Below are 21614 nucleotides of genomic sequence, written 5' to 3'. Positions count from 1 at the left end.
AGTCCAGAACTAGAGGGCATAGGTTTAGGGTTAGAGGGGAAAGATATAAAAGAGACCAAAGAGGCAACTTTGTCACATAGAGGGTGGTATAGGTATGGAATGAGCTGCCAGAGGAAGTGGTGGAGGCTGGTACAATTGCAACATTTAAGAGGTATTTGGATGGGTTTATGAATAGGAAGGGTTTGGAGGTATATGGGCCGGCTGCTGGCAGGAGGGACTAGATTGGGTTGGGATATCTGTTCGGCATGGACGGGATGGACCGAAGGGTCTGATTCCATGCTGTACATCTCTACGACTCAATAATTAGTCAACACCTCAATTATTATTATATCATAAGCCTACCTCAACAGTTAATAATGAATTAAATGCACTTTAATATTTTTTATCTTGCTATTTTGGTGGTCTTATGTTAATCATGGACCATATTAGGCAGGATTACTGCTCAAATGCCTCCACTTATTCACCAACTGGTGAATTTTATTGGTGATAGCTGGCAGATTTGACTCATGTGATGAAAAAATAGGTTTATTGTGAACATGGGAGACCTGCACCATCACACATTGCCGCAGAACAACCCCTCTTGGAGCAGACAATCAACAGCACTAATTCTCTTACGTGAAGACAGAACAATACCTTTTTAAAGAAGACAAAAGGCTTTATACTTTGAACCCTTTTCACTCAGAGATAATTAAAACCTTAGCAAGGTGTTCTGGCTGCTGTATTTTTAACAGCTAGGTATTTTTTGAAAACCAATCTTGCAGTATTTTAAAAGAACATCAAGGCACAAAACTTCATTTATTTAAAATATCCACATCAGTGGAAGTCCAAAACAGAAAAATACACATTACATACTTTTCCAGACTTGAAGCAATGTTCACCCTACTAACCACATCTTTTGATTTCATTTATTTAAAACCTTCACAAGAGTGAAGAGAACCAAAAATGCAGGACTTATCTCAAGGAATCGTTACTTACGTTTGCAGATAGGTGGTGATGGTATAAATGTATTGTTCTCTTTACATTCAATCACATGGTTGCCAACCATCTCAAAGCCTTCATTACAGATATAACTGATGGTCTCTTGATATCTATATTTGGGTCCAAATCCTTCTTTTATTTTGCCATTGGCAGGCAGTTCAGGACGTTGACATTCAACAACTACAAAAAACATAATACATCAAGATGTACTAGATAGCTGACTGAGCTTATGATATACCAGTAATATTACCTTTATCATCAGTGAGTACAATATCTATGCTATAAAAGAGATGTGTGGACATAAGATTTTAAAACATCGTGCTTTTTAAGCCCTGTTGTTAAATATCAATCAATATATAATGAGTGTCTTTTACAAATTCCGAATTCTCTTTTGAGTACACTAAAATTTAAGAATCTCTTTTCATTTAGAATAGCGTTTTTTTCTTAGATGTCTTGAAATAATCTTAACTATGGTTTATGTAGGTTAACAGATTGAGCTTGTCTAGGTTAGATTTGTCCTACTTGTGCCATTTTTACTGTCTTTGAATACAAATTAACCTTTCACAGATCAAACTAGTATTCTATAAAATAACCATTCTAGGCTAAATCTAAATTGAACAGATATTCATTTGTTCAAGTTATAAAATACTCCTTTAACTCCACTGCCAAAATTCTTACATTAATTTTACTATAATCCAACTGAGCTAATATTACACTACTTAATAAATGGCAGTATTGTGAACTATATCAATCTTGATAAAGTTTAAAACAAATTAAAAGGTCAAGATTTTCTATTCTAACAATTTGACAAGGGTTCATAGTTGTGAGAAAAAAATTGTTTCAGCAGCATATTTAGCTGCTCCAGCCTTGTATTATAAATTAAAAGATGTCCAAGCAAAAATATTATTGTCATTTTACCTCACTGTTTCATTATATGATTCTGCAGAACATCATGCCTTAAAATGGGCAATATTTTCACAATCTATTCAGATAATGGCATTTGTCTGCACTTGGAAAGTGAACAACTGAATTTAAAATATAAGCCTCATGAACAGTTTACAAGCTTCCACTTATCTCAAATGAGTATGGCTGATTTAGAAAAAGAGAGTATTATCCCAAACTCCAGCATTCCCATGCATTATTGTCATATTCTGATTTGGCAACAAGGTAAAGTATAACATATCAACAAGTAAAAAGTGAGGTCTGCAGATGCTGGAGATCAGAGCTGAAAATGTGTTGCTGGTTAAAGCGCAGCAGGTCAGGCAGCATCCAAGGAACAGGAAATTCGACGTTTCGGACAAAAGCCTGATGAAGGGCTTTTGCCCGAAACGTCGAATTTCCTGTTCCTTGGATGCTGCCTGACCTGCTGCTCTTTAACCAGCAACACATTTTCAGCTATAACATATCAACATACTTATAAAATTAAGTTGTTGGAAAATATAGAAGTCATCCAACCTAACTGGTGATAGCAAAATGGCTATATGTGAAACGCAGAATAGATTCAGATTGAAAACTTTTATAATCCTGGATCAGATCACCAAATTAAAGCGTCAATCTGGCTGAAATCAATAACCAGTTTGTTTACTTGACAAAGGGGTACTTGTTAAGATAACAGATCGCAAGAGTCCATGATTTTGAACAAAACAATAAACATTAATATACAATGTCAGAACAGTAATACAATTTACAATACATTTACCATTTATATTCTAACACCCAGAATTAACATGTGGTTAATAAGGGCAACAGATGTGATTGAACACCCCACAACAGCAAATGCAATCAAGTCAGATCCCATGAAATTCTGAGCAACTCCCCCCAGCTGTTCATAATGCAGTAAGTCATCTAATCTCATTCAATTTCTCAAGAGATTAAATTCTTCATTTTTGTTCATCTGACTGTGAAATTCCTTCTCAGGAATTGGACTGAACCTATGACAACTGATCTGAAGTATTGCTCTCCTTTCCTGGGTTTATGCTCCCTTAGTCTCCAAAAACTACACTATTGAACTTATACGTATAACTCCAGTTTTTCACCAATCTAGAACTACCTTAGTGTGTTTCCTTCAATTCTAACTTTGCTTAGCTGGTTAAGTAAATACCTGTGATAAACCTTTTATACCCAATCTCAACTAATCATTCTGGACAGTTTCTTCCAAGTCCCGATAGGTTCCAACACTTGTCTACAAATGACCCCAAAACTTAGTTGTCTAATAGCTCCTTAAATGTATTTGGGCGGTCAATCAGCAAGGAAATATTCAATGGCTCTGAACTTCTCAATAAAAGTTTTACAACTTGAGCAGTTCAGCTGCTTTCTCCACAATACAGCTAAAAGCAGCAATGCCTAACAAGGCAACCATATATCTCTCTCTCTCTTTATTTCCTCTCTCTCTCCCCTTTTCAAGGAATCTACCACATTGTCATTACCTTTGAATGCCTCTTCATTGACCCCTGAACAGTCCTAAAAGACCTATTAAATTTTTTGCAATGACTTATGACTCTATTCTGCTTGGCAGAATTTAATGGAATCACCTAGTAACGCTTGGAAATGAGAGTTACTAAGAGATTGTTGGCCTGCACAGCACAAGATATTGTTTTCAAAAAGGACTGACACAACAAAAAGTAACATGCAAGGTGTCACTTATGAGAAGAATACTTGAAAATACTTACTTTTGAATAGCATTAACATTTCAGACATACATGCGTTACAACATGGACAAATCAAATCAGCCTCCTTATCCCTGCATCTGTATCACAATGCAATTATCACTCTGAAAATGCCTCCAATGGTTCTTAATCAGACTTTTTTGAATAATCTACACCAGACACCAAATGTATAGCTTAAAACAAAATAATTATTTGTTTTAAAAATAGGAGTTTGAGCTGAGCAACGTCAAACAATGAGATAATCTAATTGATATCTATGATTTAAATACAATCTTCTGAGTCTAGTCCCCACTCACAAAGACAGACACACACACTCAATGAAGGGATAAATTAAAAGAGAAATAAAAGATATATAACTGGATAATTCAATGATTTGAATATCACAGGCACATAGGATTTTACCTTGTTTGATTTTTCAAGATATCAGTCAATGCAAGTAGCTTGAAATATTTATATACCTCTTATAACTAACATTCTATTCTCCAAACCATCAACAACTAACTCTGGGAGGATCACCAGGGATCAATCAAACCTCCATCCTGTAGATTTGGCAGCCATACTCCTGACAAAAAGCAGAATTCAAACTTTGGTTCCTCATTCTGTTTTTCTCAACATACTCTCAATAAGACTGATTGACATAGGCCTCTCTTTGATGGATGCTGCGAACATCCGAACACTCGACAATCTAATCTAATCTAAACACTTGAGACATGCACCTAAGGAACCAAAATGTCTCCAGTATTCTTTGATCAAGAATCAACCTGCAATTAATTTCCATGTCAGGTCCTATAAACAAATATCGGTTTGTTTGTTTTCCTTCTTTTAGAAAAACAAATCTGTTGCTCATAGTCTGTACGTTTCTTTCAACTCTCAGCATAGAGCACTGCTGCCTCACAGCGCCAGAGACCCGGGTTCAATTTCCACCTCAGGCAACTGTCTGTGTGGAGTTTGCACATTCTCCCATGCCTGTGTAGGTTTCCTCCGGGTGCTCCGGTTTCTTCCCACAGTCAAAAAAATGTCCAGGTTAGGTGAATTGGCCATGCTAAATTACCTGCAGTATTAGGAGTAGGGGAATGGGTCTGAGTGGGTTGCTCTTCCGAGGGCCTGTTTCCACACAGTAAGTGATCTAATCTAATCCAATATAGCTTCTATCAAAAATGATAGTAAAAAACGAGCAAGGGTTCTAACATATGATGAACGATTTCTTCATCATGTCTATTAAATGATTTTTAGCAAAGGAGTAAATAGCAACATTTATGTAAACACTACCCGAGAACTATACACTTGCAAGTTAAGTTGCAAACAATTTAAAGATAACAAAGTTCTGTACCTTTGCAAGTAGGTGGGTCATTGTCCCACTTTCCAGACTCTGTACAAATAAGTTTCTCAGCACCAATCAACGAATTGCCATTGTTACAAGAATATACTGCAACCATTCCATATTGCCAGTGATCTCCACGAGGTAGTGATGGAGTTTTCCCATTACTGATAGGTGGAAGGTCATCGCATGTGACGGCTTGGGTAAGGGAGAATGGAACATACTTAATGATCTGGCTAAACAGTCAAATGAAAACTAGATTTTCCAGAATTAATTATTTTTCAGTTCAGACATAACAGACTGCCAAACCAAAAATCCAACATTGACCAACTAACTGGATATCACATTCCTTTCTACTTTCCAATATAATATATATTATCTAGGAATAGTGATAATTAGATAAGAAAAAAAATTTCCATTATTATCTCCAAATATTTATAATGCAACAAGCCAAATCAGAGATACCAGAAGTAAAATTAAAACACTGATATAAAAAATGGAGCTTAACTTTGACTAACATGGAGTCAAATGTTAGTCAGTACAGTATGTACAGTACAGAACATATGCAAATCCAAGTACAGCAAATATCTCTGAAAACTAACTTCAAATGACATTGCATACAAATGGCAACTTACAGCAGCATTCCTCCCCCACCACCTCACTCCAAACCAGGTAGATAAAATTGGAGCACACTATTCTAAACAGCAGATTTTAGCTATCCCTATAAACTATGCTGCATGTACAATTAAAAGTTTTAACACAGGAGATTTGCAGTCAACAAGATTGAGGAACAATTTCTTTTTTAATATGCTGTAAAAATGAATTAACCCAATTATTCCTTGGGCATTGCTGCGCCTGAATATATCCAACACATGTATTATGATCATTTGCTGGATCACTGAGCAATTTTAAGAGGAAAAACAAAAGAAAAGCTCATAATCTACAATGCCATTAATGATGGAGTTCCAGAATTCTGATCCAATATATCTCATTTAAATTCCTGATAATATGAATCACGGAATCTGAGTTCAGTTATCCTTCTATATTGTTTTAAAGAGCTACCAAAGAAATCTTTCCCGTTAGAGGTTTCCTTTTACAAAAATAAAGGATTGTAGATGTTGAAAGTCTGAAATAAAAACAGAAAATGCTTGACATAGTTAGCAGATCATGCAGCATCTGTGGAGAGGAACAGAGTAAATGTTTGAAGTTGATTACCCTTTTTCAGATACGAACCCTGCTAAACATAAAAATAATGGACCTTCTTGCTGAGTTACTACATCTTGTGAAATTCTGGAACATAACTCCAATAATCTAAAAGTTTCAGCATTACTAAAGATACAATGAAAGAAAAGTAAAATATTCACAAAAATCTGAATCAAAAAGTGCTGGAAATATCAAGGGGTTCTGGCAGAGTTAACACAGGGTCCAGTGACTATTATTCTCATGATACATGGTAGGCTTAAAATCATAGAGGAAGTGAGGACTGAAGATGCTAGAGATCAGTAGGTCAGGCACCATCCGAGGGGCAGGAGGATTGATGTTTTGGGCATTAGCCCTTCATTAGGAATTCCTGATAAAGGGCTTATACCCGAAACACTGATTCTCCTGCTCCTTGGATGCTGTCTAACCTGCTGTGCTTTTCCAGCACCACACTCTCGAGGCTTAAAATTATGAATGGTTTGGACTGAAATCCTTCCCATTGGTAGAAAGGTCAAGAAACACCGGCATTATTTTCAGGCAAAAGAACCATAAGTGACGTGAGGAAAAGTGTTCTCCTTTAAAAGCAGCAAACGATTAGAATCTGGAATACATAGACTGAGACTGTAGTAAAGACAGATTGAATCACGACGTTCAAAAGGGAATTGGCTTAAGCTGATTTGCCTTTTCACAAAGTTGGCCAAGACACAATAGGTTTCATGGTCTCCATCAAAGACTGTAATGCTTATCTTTAACTTTACTTCTCATTTTTATAACTTATACTATGAATAACTGTAGGATAATGTAACATTTTCCTTTTTTCCCCTTTGTTTCAGTATTTTATATCTAAGATCTGTACCTAGGTACTTTGTACCTAAGGTGGTGCCATGTGGAGTGACATTGTAAACTTTTCACTGTACTCCCGTAGTACACTTGACAATAAAGGATATTCTGTTCTATTCTGTACTTTAACCAATCCACGACATTCAAAAATTGAATTGCATAACTATTCAAAATCTTTGGACCTTTAGTATAATAATGCATAAGGGTGTAGATTTGTGGATATCCATCTTTATTATATTAGAAAAGTGTCTCCATCACCTTCATCATAAGCACTCGCTAATGCCAAACAAACCAATGTGTCACAGAAATGGACAAAGACTTGGTTTAAAAATCCTAGGGCTGAAATAATTCCTTGCTGGAATAACTCTTTCATGCCCCCGCAAGTCCTTTTAAGAAAGAAATTTTTTTTTAAAAAGGATATGGTCTGTGTTTGGTCATGCAAGGCACAAAAGTCTAAACTGATCGCATGCAGCATCCCTCAATAGGTCAAAGTTAGAAACCCAAATTGCTCATTGAGATACAAATCAGCTACCCAAAGAATATAGATCATAACTTACCTTCACATGTTGGGATTTGGCCATCCCAACCATCAGCTTTACAAACCCGAAAACTTCGACCCACCATCTTATATCTAAGAAAAAAAAACAAATTAGTGTAGAAAAACAAATGTAGATATGATTGAGCTTGAAACAATGACTTATTTAAGGGCTGTGTGGAAAATTCAGAAAACATGGAATAGTTTGCCTTTTTTCCAGGACTAAAAATAAATTATCATGTACATTTTAAAAGTAATGTAGTCAACAACTTAATATATGCTGCAAGCCACCTGCTATTTCCAAATATCAGGTCTGTTTGTGAGAAAATGCAAACAAAACTTTCAATGAGTTAAGAGGTTCTTAATTACTGGGACCTGGTTTTGAAAAAATATTACAGAGGCTTCAATGTTAATAGGTATCTTGCAAACTGTATTTGGATTTTTGTTTTACACACCTAAATAATCAGTAAGGAAGACAGCCCAGAAGGTGCAAGTTGTTCTTTTTTTCTCAATAGAAGTTCCTAAAACCTGACAGAATTCCAAGTACCATGTCTAAATACCTTGTAAAATCTGAGGAAGTGGTCTGTGATCACATTCTGAAGACTCAGAGAGGTAGATTAGAATCAGAACTGAACATTTTCCATTAGTCTGCAGCTGTAAGCAATTCAATTTGGGCACCAGGAAAATCAGTGAACCGTAAGAAGTCATCAGATTCTATCCTTCGGTCAAAAGAACGTGCCATTTTTTTGTTAGGATATACCAAACCAATTCAACCTTCCTAATTCTGTATTCGCAACATGGTAAAATTAAAATACTCAATACCCTTACAAGTGAGTTCAGTGGTTCCCACGCAGACATTTTGAATAGCCAACACCAGACTCTGAATGATTGACACTAGAATCCAGGTTTTAGCTTAAATCAAAGCCTTGACAATTTATTAACAATACAGAAACTTTTGCAAAGTTAAACAATAAAATAACTTAATTAGTGTATATGGTTTAAACACAATAACCTTTTACAGCTCCAATCACACAAACATAGCCAGAAAACAGAACTAAGAGATCAAATAAACAAAAGGAAAAATAACAAAGTTGGCCAGATCACTTTAGCAGTTTTCATGATGTGTTGCTTCACAGGGATATGGAATTGTTTCTTGATTGATTTTCTGAAGATGTTGATTGATGTCACCTTTTCCAGTTCATTCTGAGGATGATTCAATAATATTTGTAACTTAGTTTCTATTTTCTGAACTTTCAATCGTTGATAATGGGAAGTTAGGCAGTGAGCTTTCAAATCTTCAAGCTATTGCATCAACAGACAAAGCTCCTCCTCTCAGAAATCCACAGTTCAAAAAGCTTGGGGTCCTCCCTCCATATGATCTTCATGTTCTATCCCAAACTTGCTCTAACTAATTTCCAGGTATTGACCTCGTTAATGGCTAAACATCTGCCATCTGGTTAAACGTACTGCCTCCCCAGAGCAAAGAGTTTACAGAGTTCTTTGGTCAAGAACCAACCTGCAACTCTCAAGCCTGGCCTCAAAAATAAATAACAAGTTGTTCGCTTTTTTTAAACATAAGCTGGTGCTCATAGTCTGAAGGTCACTTTTCAGCTCTCAGTTGACAGCTCCAAACTAAAAAATCATTTAGAAAAACAAAATGAAAGGGTTGTCTCAGAGGTGAGACTACTTGACTCCTGGAAGAAAACACATTATAAAATCTGCTCATATCACAGACTGAAACAAATTCTCCCTGTTTCTCTTAGTCTGTTTTGCTCTTCTCTTTATCCCAGTTGTTCTCTCAGCTCAGTTTCCAAGCAGCTTCTATTAGTCCCCATGTAAACAAGCTCACAATTAGCTGTGATGCAGCGAGTTCCAAAGCCAGGGGAAGCAATCCAGCAAGATTCACTCAGTGTGATGACCAAGCTCATAAAATGTAGATTATTTCCCTCAACACATTTGCCATCTAACCCAAGTACTTATAGCATTTTTACTTCTATTTCAATGTGTTTCAGTTGCAAATCATTATTGTCTACAGGTTACTGCTCATACACTCTTCACACATGAGCATATTTTTCCTGAGGTGCCAACAGCAATATTCAAAAGACCAACTACCAATTCTGATAGACTCCTTCAGAAGATTTACATGGCAACAACATTTGTACATAATTTCCTCATAGGATTTTAGAAAATATAATGTTGATTTGAATTAGGCAAAGAGTACCATCAGGTTGTTAGTTGCAGAATCACTGTAAATCTTTGGAAAAATAGACAGGAAAGACAACCTGACATTATTAAACAATATAAAAAAACTAAAGTCACTTCAGCCTCATTCAGGATTTGATACACAAAATGCTTACCCTGTGTCACAGTGAAAAATAACTTTACTTCCAAAAGTAGCATTTGGTGCCTCGTAATATCCATTTGCTATCTTGCCTGGGTTACCACATATCTTTGCTATAGAGCAAAAAGAGAAAGAGTATTGCATAATACCAAGGTCTCCAACAGAATTTTCTTTTCAGTTTTTAATTTCATTGAACACATGTGTACAGGCAAATCTACACTTATTTCCAAGAACAGGCTTCCCCAATTCTGGAATTTAGGGCTAGATTTTCCATCCATTAGCAGTCCAAAAAATTTGCTAAGATTCCTTTTAACTGTGCCACAGAATAAGACAGAAGTACAAAAGCAATCTTTATTAACAAAATTACAGAAGTTTTATGTACAGAATGTGGCCACTCAATCCATCTTGTCTGCACTAGTTCTGGGTGAGCATCATGACTTAGTGCAACTCATTTGCCTCTTCCTTTAAAACTGCACATTAATGGAAAAAAACTAATTCTTCAACTAAATCTGCTTCTACCACACTTCCAGGCAGTACATTCCAGACCCAAACCACTTGCTCAATGATAAAATTCTTCACATATCATGTTTACTTCTTTTGAAAATCACTTTAACATCTGTCCTTTCATTCTTAATCTGTTCATGAGAAGGAACAATTTCTCCAAATTTCTCCTTCTAGATTAATCATGAATTTGAAAACTTCAATCAAATCTTCCAGCCTTCTCCTCTCTAAGAAAAGTGGTGTGAATTTCTCAAAGCTTTCCTCATGACTATATATGAACAATGAAAAAGACTCAGGCCACTTAACAAATTCAAAGCTGATCTGATTGTAACCACAAGCCAACACACAATAGTCTTTCACAGCCTCAATTACCAAGATTCTATCCACCCCACCTTGAAAGTTTTCCAAAGCTGCTTCCATTGCCATTTGAGGCAGAGAGTTCCTAAAGATCCAGGACACTATGAGAAACAAATTCACTTTATGCTTTAAAGGGAGGACTCCTTATCTTTCAATAATTCTATATTCTCATATGAAGAGGAAGCATCACCTCCATGCCCAACCCCCAAGATCATATATGTCAATCAAGCAATCTTAGTCTACTAAACTCTAGTTGAAAAAAGTCTAGGCTGTCCAATTTTTCCCCATACCATTTAGGTATCAGTCTGCTAAACCTTCTCTGACCTGCATCCAATACATCCTTGCTTAAAAAAAAGTGACCAAATATTGTACACAATACTCCATTAATGTATAACTGAGAATAGTCTCCCTATTTTTGTATTAAATTATTTTTCGATAAATTACATTGTATTAGGCTTCCTAATTATTTCCTGTACCAATATATTGCATTATTTTGACTCATGCATGAAAACTCAAGTTTATCATCCCTGTCAACTCAGTGACTTCTATACAAAAACACATTCTTTAAAGCAGCATACTTAATGCTGTCTCTCCTCCTTTCTAACAAAACGTATCAACTCACTTCCTCATATTAAACTTCATCTGACATCAATCGCCAAATTATCAATTTTTATTTGAAGTTGTACATTGTTCTCCTCTCAGTTTAAATAGCTTCCAGAAATGAAGGTCAAAGATTCTTTGCTGACATTTTAAATTTAATTGTTTCCTCAGACAAATACGGACAGAAATGCAGAAAGTCAATAAACTTTGTCTAGAGATATAAAATCTGAGTCATTCAACAAAATAACATATTTTGATTTCAAACATACGCAGTACATCCTTCATCCTTCATACATCATGTCCCAATCACTGGATTAACGAATTAAGTAATTCTTCAACATAAGACATGGAAACAGAAGTGACCTATTCAGCCCATTGGGGGGCTGAATGCGTTTATGGCTGATTTAATAAGCCTCAACTCCATTTTCCTGCCTTTGACTCCTAACCCTTGATTTTGCTATTGATGAGAAAAGTGTCTAGCTTAGCCTTGAATGCCCACAATGACCCAGCCTCTACAGCTTTAAGGAATTCCACAGATTCTCTTTCTTCAAAGTTGAAATTCCTCTCATCTCTTTCCCTAATTGAGTGACCCCATACTTTGGGATTTTACCCTCTGGTCCTGGTATCTCCCAGGAGGGAATAACAATTCCTCTTTCCACCTTGTCAAACCCCCTTAGAATTTTGTGTTTCAGTAAGGTCATATCTCATTCTTAAACTCCAATGAGTACAGTCCCTACTTACTCAACTTCTCTTAAGATATTACCTCCATAACAGGTATCAATCTCTGGAGCCTGCTCTGGATTGCCTTCAATGCCAGCCTTCCTTTCCTTTGAACAAGGGACCAAATTTGTTAATAGTATTCTGGGTGTGGTTTAACTGGTGACTTTTACAGGTTTAGCAAAATTTATAGTCCAGTACTCAACAAACACAGATCTGGTTGAATTTTAAAAATGAAAGCCAAAGTAGCAGGGAAGAGAAATCTGCACTGACTCCGTTTCTAAATTTACAAGTCATAAATTATAATAAAGTTTCAGTAAATACTGAGAAGATGCAATTTTTTAAGCGGTGTAAGCTCCCTTCCTTTCCTGCTTTTTTCAGCTTAAAAAAAATATCATTTAGGAATACTAACATACAACAAAAGGCAATTAGGCATAGAGTAACTAAAATGCCTCAATTTGTAGTCTAACCTTTCCATGGATAGACCTTGCTTCCAAATTTAATGAGTATTAAGGTTGAAGCACTTTTGATACATCAATTGTATTCAGTTTGTCCTTACCTAAGAGTCAGAGGTAAGACACATATTTCATAGGTAAAGAACAAATGCACATATGTTAACATTGAACTTCAAAACTAAGTACTAGAGAGTTACTCATGAAAATGCACTTGCTCCAGCAGGAGTCACTTTTTAAGTAAAAGAATGGGCAAGGAGAAAGGAATAGGGTAAAATCAAATGACTCATTACTTACGTTCACAAATGACCTCCAGTGGTGTCCATGTTGAATCTTCCTTGCAATTAACAGATCTTGAACCATTTAACATTTCTTTCTTAAATACATAGCCTAAATTACACTTATAAGTGATCTCTGTACCCACACCAAACAAGGTCTCAGGAGTAAATTTGTTTGTTGGGAATCCATTTTCCAACAGCGGAGGTTTGCTACAGTCACCTTTAAAACAAAAAAAACACAATTATGCTCATTATTTCAGTAACATAAAAGTTTTAGGTAGCTTAGAGACCAATCTTTAACTCCAAAATCTCTTCTGTTCAACATCATTCTTGATATCCTGCACTTTGTTCTTGTCTTGTATTTCTCTATATTAGCATTTTCACCAACTATATTCCCACTTTTTTTTGTTCTTTATAGGCTGTTTAAAACTTATGTAAATTGGTAAATGTGTGAATTACGAAAAACAAGCTGGGTTCTGGATTAGGATGAAACATACATCACGTATCAATGTCAATTTCTGAATTTCAAATTTCAAAGCACAGACTGATAGATATTGTTTATTTTGAGAAAGCGTTTCTTTAAGAAAAAGTTATAGACCCCTTCCAGAATTTTAACCCAAATCCAGGAAAGTAGTGGTGGAATTGTTATTGTCCACCATAAAGCTGCATTAAGGAAAGGTATGAATTCTAGCAAGTTCTTTCAAAAATAAAACAATTAATTGTATACTCAGCATGAAAAATAAGTGAGTTGCTTTTTAAAACTAAAGGTATTAAATATGTTCGAAAACTTAATTCTGTGCATTATATGGCTTTCAGTATGTCATAAATCTTAGATGCTCCTGGCAGTTTACATGACCACATCTGCAGGAGTGACATCAGTTCGATTAGCCTGAAAGCTAGGTTTTAAAACATTCCCATCGGCTAGAGGCACAACAATCTGAGAGTTATGTGGATAGCATGTTCGTAAGTAAGAACAGTCAGAGAAACAACAGTTGAACAGCAATCAGAAGCAGGTGCTTAAGAAAGCCCGCAAATCGCATTTCACCCAAAATGTGTGCTGGAAAACAGGAAATATGACCGTTCCCTCTGGGGAGTACAGACATAGCCCTGCTACACAAGGGGACAACAGATAAGATGAACTATAGTGGTAGAAAACTCAATCATCAGGCATACAGACAGGTGTTTCAATGGTCACAGACATGACTTCACACTGGTGCGTTGCCCACCTGGGGCCTGCTGAAAGATATCACTTGATAACTGCAGAGCATTCTGAAGGTGAAGGGTTGGCAGTCAGACGGTTGACTGCCATTGACACTGATACCATTGACATAGGGAGAAATAAGAATGAGGTCTTGCAACAAGACATTGTGGAAATAAAACAAAGAACCGCAGATGCTGGAAATCAGAAACAAAAACAGAATCTACTGGAAAAACACAGCACATCTGGTAGCACTTGTGGAGAAAACATATTTAATGTTTCAGGTCCAGAGACTCTTCTTCAGAACTCAGCAGTTAGAGAGCTTAGTAGCAGATTGAAAAGAAGGATAATGAGTATAGAATAATTACATACAACAGATGAATGTGCGGCTGAAACACTGGAGGAAAGGCTTCAGATTCCTGAGTTATTCGTCTGTACCTGAGGAAGACTGGACATATACAAGTATGATGTGTTGCACTTGAGCCACATGGGTCAAAATACTTGATAAGGGGTTTGTGAATGCTGGTGATGGAATTTAAACATATTTGGCAATGGAATGGGGTCTGAGTGGAGGAAGTACAATAGTGGGTGACACAGAAATAAATATAAAATAAAGTCATACTGGCAGGCAGAGCTTTTATAATCAAGCTAAGATACAAAGGTGTTCATTAGTGTTGGATGGCATTTATTTTAATGCAAGGAGTGTTCCAAGTAAGGTAGATGAGTTAAAAGTGATCATTGACATATGGGAATACGACATCATGGCTGCCATGGAGACAAGTTTGAGGGACAGGACTGCAACTTATACTCTGGGGTATATAATCTGCAGGTGGAAAGAGGGTGACAAAGATAGTGAAAAAGAAGTGGTGTCACAATAGCAATCAAGGCGTCAATTACTGCAGTAAGGAACGACAGGCGGTGACCAGCAAATACTGCAGGGATCAGTGCTGGGACCGCAGCTTTTTACAATATATATTAATGATATAGAAGATGGTATTAATAGTAACATTAGCAAATTTGCTGATGATACAAAGCTGGGTGGCAAGAAATATGATGAGGATGTTAGGAGATTACAGGGTGACCTGGACAGGTTAGGTGAGTGGACAGATGCAGTTTCATGTGGAGAAATGTATGGTTATCCACTTTGGTGGCAAGAACAAGAAGGTAGATTACTACCTAAATGGAGTCAAGTTAGGTAAAGGAGCAGTACAAAGAGATCTGGGTGTTCTTGTACACCAGTCAATTAAGGCAAGCATGTAGGTACAGCAGGTAGTGAAGAAAGCTAATGGCATGCTGGCCTTCATGACAAGAGGGACTGAGTATAGAAACAAAGAGGTTCTTCTGCAGCTGTACAGGCCCCTGGTGAGACCACACCTGGAATATTGTGTGCAGTTCTGGTCTCCAAATTTGAGGGAAGACATTCTGGCTATTGCAGTGTAGGTTCACGAGGTCAATTCCTGGAATGGCAGGACTATCTTATGTTGAAAGATTGGAGCAACTGGGCTTACATACCCTTGAGTTTAGAAGACTGAGAGGGAATCTGATTGAGACATATAAGATTATTAAAGGATTGGACACTCTGGAGACAGGAAACATGTTTCCGCTGATGGGTGAGTCCCGAACCGGAAGACACAGCTTAAAAATATGGGGTAGGCGATTTAGGACAGAGATGAGGAGAAACTTCTTCACCCAGAGAGTGGTGGGTGTGTGGAACGCTCTGCCCCAGAAGGCAGTGGAGGCCCAGTTTCTGGATGCATTTAAGAAAGAGTTGAATAGAGCTCTCAAGGATAGTGGAATCAAAGGTTATGGAGACAAGGCAGGAACAGGATACTGATTGAGGATGATCAGCCTTGATCATAATGAATGGTGGTGCAGGCTCGAAGGGCAGAATGGCCTACTCCTGCACTTATTGTCTATTGACAATATCTTAGAAGGCTCCTCAATTAAGACCATAAGGGTAGAACTAGAAACAAAAAAGGGAACAATAGCAGTTAGAAGAGTATTATAAACATCCAAACAGTTACGAAATGACTGAAGGGCAGATGTGCAAGGAAACCTAAGTGTAAAAAATATCAATGATGACAGTAAGGGATTACAACATGTCCATTATTAATTGACATATAAAAAGTGTGAAATATTTAGGGGTTGAATATTTAAAACTGTATTCAGGAAAGCTTTTAAAGCTGGTGTATAGACAGCCCTAACTTTAGGGGACAAAGTTGGGCAAGCTACAGGAGTGTCAGAGAGAGAGAGCATTTCTGATAATTACCATGACTCATTAAGGTTTAAGGTAGTCATGAAACAAAACAAAAATGGGCCAGAAATAAAGCTAACACTTTGAATCCAGAGAGCATTCTTCAGAGTTCTGAAGCTCTACAGATATTGGCAGGCCTGTTGAGATTCTCTAGCAATTCCTATCTTTATTCCAGATCTTCATTATGCACAGTTGTTTCATTCCAACAATAAAGATTTGAATTCGGAAAGGTCATTTTCAGGATGACATATGGCCAAAATGTACTGCAAGTCATTATTTCTTTGAAAATCTATATCAGAGCATTGGGAGTCCTTTAAAGAGGAAACACTGAGCAACACGCAGGGCCAAAATGTTCCTGCAAAGATGATGAATGAGATAAAAAATTTCAGGGAACCTTCAATATCGAAGGATTGGAGATACACAAAAGGGTAGCTTATGGTAGATACCAATGGTTGAAAACACTAAAGCCCTATAAGTGTATAAAAAGAGCTAGGGGTTATTTGAGAAAACAGAGGATGGAGGGTGAACAAAGAGCTAGGGGTTACTTGAGAAAACAGAGGGCGGAGGGTGAAAATTGACTGGCAGAAAAATTAAATAACAATTTATGAGTAAATTAGGAGCAAGCAGATAATGAGAAAAGAGAGTGGGACCCATTAAGGAACGACCATTAAATTGTGGGCAGAGCTGGAAGGCTTGGGCAAGATTTTAAATGAGCACTTTACACCTGTATTCACTGTCATGAAAAACAATCAAGATATGGAAATTAGGGAAAGAAACTGTGTTATATTTGAATGATTTAACACTGAAAGACAGAAAGTATTAGCAGGTTTAATACTGGATAAGTCCTGAAATTCACAAGAGTCCCAGGTTGCCATGGGAGTCAAAGATGGTGATTACAGGGGACCCTGACATTAATTTTCAAATCCTCCCTGGACACAGTAGTGGTGACAGAGGACTGGGAAAACAACTAATCTGGTATCATTTTCAAGAAGAGTGGTAGGAATAAAGCAAGGAACTGTGAGGATGGTAGGAAACTACTGGAGAAAATTCTGAGGGATTGAATCAGTCTTTACATGGAGAGGCAAAGATTAATCAAGCATAGTCAACATGTCTTTGTAAGGTGCTGTTGACATCTGACAGGTTTGACATAGTTCTTCAAGGTAGTGATTTGATGTGTAGCCAAAGTTAGTGTGGCAGATGCAGTCTCCATGGACCCGTGTAAAACTCTGGCAATGTTTAATACAGGAGACTGATTAAGGTAAGAGCCCAAAGGATCCAAAATAATTTGGAAAATTGGATCAAAAACTGACTTAGTAGCTGGATGCAGAGGGTAATGGTTAAAGGTTGTTTTTGTGACTGGAAATTTGTTTCCAGTGACACAGTGAACAGCTTGTTGCTAGGTCTCTTGGTGCTTATTGGTGATCTAGACACGAACACAGAAGGTTTGATGTGAAAATAGTGAGGTAGAAAGTATTAGACTACTGGTCAATATAGGCAGTGCAATTGAAATCTAATACTGAAACGTATAAGGAGATATATTTTGGGAGGACTAACAAGGAAGGTAGTACAATGACAGGATAGAATAATAGGTAGAGAAAATAAACGAGGTCAAACTAATGAAGAATATAAAAACTAGCACTAAGAGCTTAAGTACATAACAAGGAAGAAAGGGGTCAAAGTGAACATTGATCCCTTAAAAAATGAATCTGGGGAGATAGTTTTGGGGAACAAAGAAATGACAGAAGAGTTTACAAGATATTGTGCATCAGTCTTTACAGTGGAAGATAATTCAAACATTCCAGAAATACTAAAGGATATGGGAGAGAAATTAAGTACCATCACTATCACTATGGGCCAATGGGCTGAAGAGTGACAGATAGCGTTTAATTTAAATAAATGTGAGGTATTGCATTTTGGTCAAACAAACAAGAGCACGATTTATACAATTAAATATTGGGCCTTGAGTAGTGTTGTACAGAGGGATCTAGGGGTTCAGGTATATAATTCTTTGAAGTTTGTGTCACATATAGATAGGGCAGTCAAGAAGGCATTTAGCATGTTTGCCTCCATTGGTCAGACCTTTAAATATAGGAATTGGGACATTATGCTTAGGTTGTACAAGATTTGGAGATGCCAGTTTTGGACTGGGCTGACAAAGTGTAAAATCACACACCAGGTTATAATCTAACAGGTTTATTTGGAAGCACTAGCTTTCAAAGCGCTGCTCTTTCATCAGGTAGTTGTGGAAAATAAGATCATGAGCCACAGAATTTATAGCCACAGGAGTACAGTGGCATGGAGATGCAATGAAACACAAACCAATTTTAGATTCAGTCTTTCATCTTTTAGAATGGGGTACCAGCTTCTGTTCTTTGATAATGTAAATCCCAGAACTTCTTTTAAATTATATTTACATTAACATATCAAAGAACAGATAACAGTACATCCCATTCTAAAAGATGAAAGGATGAATCTAAAATTGTACTCCTGTGGCTATAAATTCTGTGATTTATAATCTTATTCTCCACAACCATCTGATGAAGAAGCAGCGCTTCAAAAGCTGGTGTTTCCAAATGAACCTGTTCGACTATAACCTTGTGTTGTACAAGATGTTATTGAGGCCTCTTCTGAAGTACTATATCCAATTCTGGTCACCCTATTATAGAAAGGATATTATTAAGCTGGAAAACATTCATTAGAGATTTACCAGGATATTGCCAGGAATGGAGAGTTTTAGTTATAGGAGAACATTTTCAGTGGAGCGTAGGAAGTTAAGAAGTGACATTATAGAGGTTTATAAAATCTTAATAGATTCAGGATCAGTTCCTGCGGATTGGAGGGTGGCTAATGTTGGACCACTTTTTAAGAAAGGTGGGAGAGAGAAAGCAGGAAATTATAGACCAATTGGTCTGACCTCAGTGGTGGGAAAGATGCTGGAGTCTATTATAAAGGATGAAATTACGACACATCTGGATAGTAGTAACAGGATAGGTCAGAGTCAGCATGGATTTATGAAGGGGGAATCATGCTTGACTAATCTTCTGGAATTTTTTGAGGATATAACTCGGAGGATGGACGAGGGAGATCCAGTAGATGTGGTGTACCTGGACTTTCAGAAAGCTTTTGATAAAGTCCCACATAGGAGATTAGTGAGCAAAATTAGGGCACATGGTATTGGGGGCAAAGTACTAACTTGGATTGAAAGTTGGTTGGCTGACAGGAAACAAAGAGTAGTGATAAACGGCTCCATTTCGGAATGGCAGGCAGTGACCAGTGGGGTACCGCAGGGATCAGTGCTGGGATTGCAGCTTTTTACAATATATGTTAATGATATAGAAGATAGTACTAGTAATAACATTAGCAAATTTGCTGATGACACTAAGCTGGGTGGCAGGGTGAAATGTGATGAGGTTATTAGGAGATTACAGGGTGACCTGGACAGGTTAGGTGAGTGGACAGATGCATGGCAGATGCAGTTTCATGTGGAGAAATGTATGGTTATCCACTTTGGTGGCAAGAACAAGAAGGCAGATTACTACCTAAATGGAATCAATTTAGGTAAAGGGGCAGTACAAAGAGATCTGGGTGTTCTTGTACACAGGTCAATGAAGGTAAGCATGCAGGTACAGCAGGTAGTGAAGAAGGCTAATAGCATGCTGGCCTTCATAACAAGAGGGATTGAGTTTGGAAGCAAAGAGGTTCTTCTGCAACTGTACAGGCCCCTGGTGAAACCACACCTGGAGTATTGTGTGCAGTTCTGGTCTCCAAATTTGAGGGAAGACATTCTGGCTATTGAGGGAGTGCAGCGTAGGTTCACGAGGTCAATTCCTGGAATGGCAGGACTATCTTATGTTGAAAGATTGGAGCGACTGGGCTTGTTTACCCTTGAGTTTAGAAGACTGAGAGGGGATCAGATTGAGACAGATAAGATTATTAAAGGATTGGACACTCTGGAGGCAGGAAACATGTTTCCACTGATGGGCAAGTCCCGAACCAGAGGACACAGCTTAAAAATATGTGGTAGGCCATTTAGGACAGAGATGAGAAGAAACTTCTTCATCCAGAGAGTGATGGGTGTGTGGAATGCTCTGCCCCAAAGGGCAGTAGAGACCCAGTTTCTGGATTCATTTAAGAAAGAGTTGGATAGAGCTCTCAAGGATTGTGGAATCAAGGGTTATGGAGATAAGGCAGGAACAGGATACTGATTGAGGATGATCAGCCATGATCATAATGAATGGTGGTGCAGGCTCGAACAGCAGAATGGCCTACTCCTGCACCTATTGTCTATTGAAAGGGTGCTGAAACATGTAGCATTGTAGCATTTAAGAAGTATTTAGATGATCACTTGAAGCCAACATGCCAAGTGCTGCGAAATTAGGGTATATAGGTGCTTGATGACCAGTTTCGACATGATGGACCAGAGGTGCTCTTTCTGTACTACATAATAGCATGACTCCTCATTGGACAACACAGTATCCCAACACAAGGACAGTGGATCATCTGCAGGATTAGAACACAAATCCAGGGATTGGCACCTGAAACGAAAAACTTGTCTTTTTAGGCAGTCCCTTCACACCGAAGATGGCTATGTTGCAGTACAAATTAACTCTCGTCCATGGAAAACTCGGAGGCTGGAGTGCTTCATTGAGCCGCACAAAACGTATCGTCAGAAGCGAGATGCTAGCGTTTAATCACTTTGTATTATTGATTCATAAGCGTGACCCCCCCCCAAAAAAACGGAGAATTTAAAGGTAAACAAGTTAGCAACCCGTGAAGTTCTGTCAAGCTGCCTCTAGTCAAAGTAAAATTCACTTTGCTCGATACAAAGGCAGGCAGGTCTGAAGCAGCAACGGGAAGCTGGGGTGCTGCTTACCGGTTACCCGGGTCACCCCGGTCGCCATGAGAGCGAGGATGAGTCTCTCTAACATTTCACAATCCTCTCTCCGTTGTTTAATATTCGGGGATATTATGAAAACTCTAGAATACTCCTTCCACAGAACTGTTAGACTCTAACTCAGTAACATTGAGCCTTTTTGCAAAACTCGCCGGTGTTTCAGTCCCGGGCCTATCCTCCTCCCAGATGTGCCCCGAGCCCAATTTCCGTTAATTCACCAACTTCGCCTCGACAGTCAAACACAGCAGCGCGCACATGCGCGTTCTGACAACCGCCTGTCAAAGAGGACATCCACCGACGGCGCATGCGCATTCCGTCAACCGCCCGTTTCAGGGGACCTTTACCTACGGTGCATGCGCGTTCCGCCAACCGCCCTGCCCGCCGAGGAAACTTCCACTTTACGCATGCGTGTCTGTATGGCCGCCAATGCCGATCAACCCTCAGCGCATGCGTGTCTTGACACACCCCTCCGAAAGCTAGTGTGC

The 21614-nt window shown here is 37.9% G+C and overlaps 1 protein-coding gene across 3 annotated transcripts in view; it reads right to left on the bottom strand.

The window, feature by feature from the left end:
- Positions 1-21342, bottom strand: part of LOC132828227 (membrane cofactor protein-like) — a 61212-nt gene extending 39870 nt beyond the window's left edge. For all 3 annotated transcript variants that reach the window (XM_060845181.1, XM_060845182.1, XM_060845183.1), the window contains exons 1-6: positions 21109-21342; positions 12803-13003; positions 9895-9991; positions 7560-7633; positions 4975-5160; positions 976-1158 (exon numbers count right to left, since the gene is read on the bottom strand). In XM_060845181.1, coding sequence (XP_060701164.1) covers positions 976-1158; positions 4975-5160; positions 7560-7633; positions 9895-9991; positions 12803-13003; positions 21109-21163 — 796 coding nt within the window. In that variant the 5' untranslated portion in view covers positions 21164-21342. The remainder of the gene's footprint in view (positions 1-975; positions 1159-4974; positions 5161-7559; positions 7634-9894; positions 9992-12802; positions 13004-21108) is intronic.
- Positions 21343-21614: the final 272 nt, after the last annotated feature.

The sequence above is a fragment of the Hemiscyllium ocellatum genome, chromosome 26 (genome assembly GCF_020745735.1).
Source record: "Hemiscyllium ocellatum isolate sHemOce1 chromosome 26, sHemOce1.pat.X.cur, whole genome shotgun sequence".
Lineage (NCBI taxonomy): Eukaryota > Metazoa > Chordata > Chondrichthyes > Orectolobiformes > Hemiscylliidae > Hemiscyllium > Hemiscyllium ocellatum.
The sequence above is the reverse complement of the archived record's forward strand: the minus strand, read 5'-3'. Positions and strand labels throughout refer to the sequence as shown.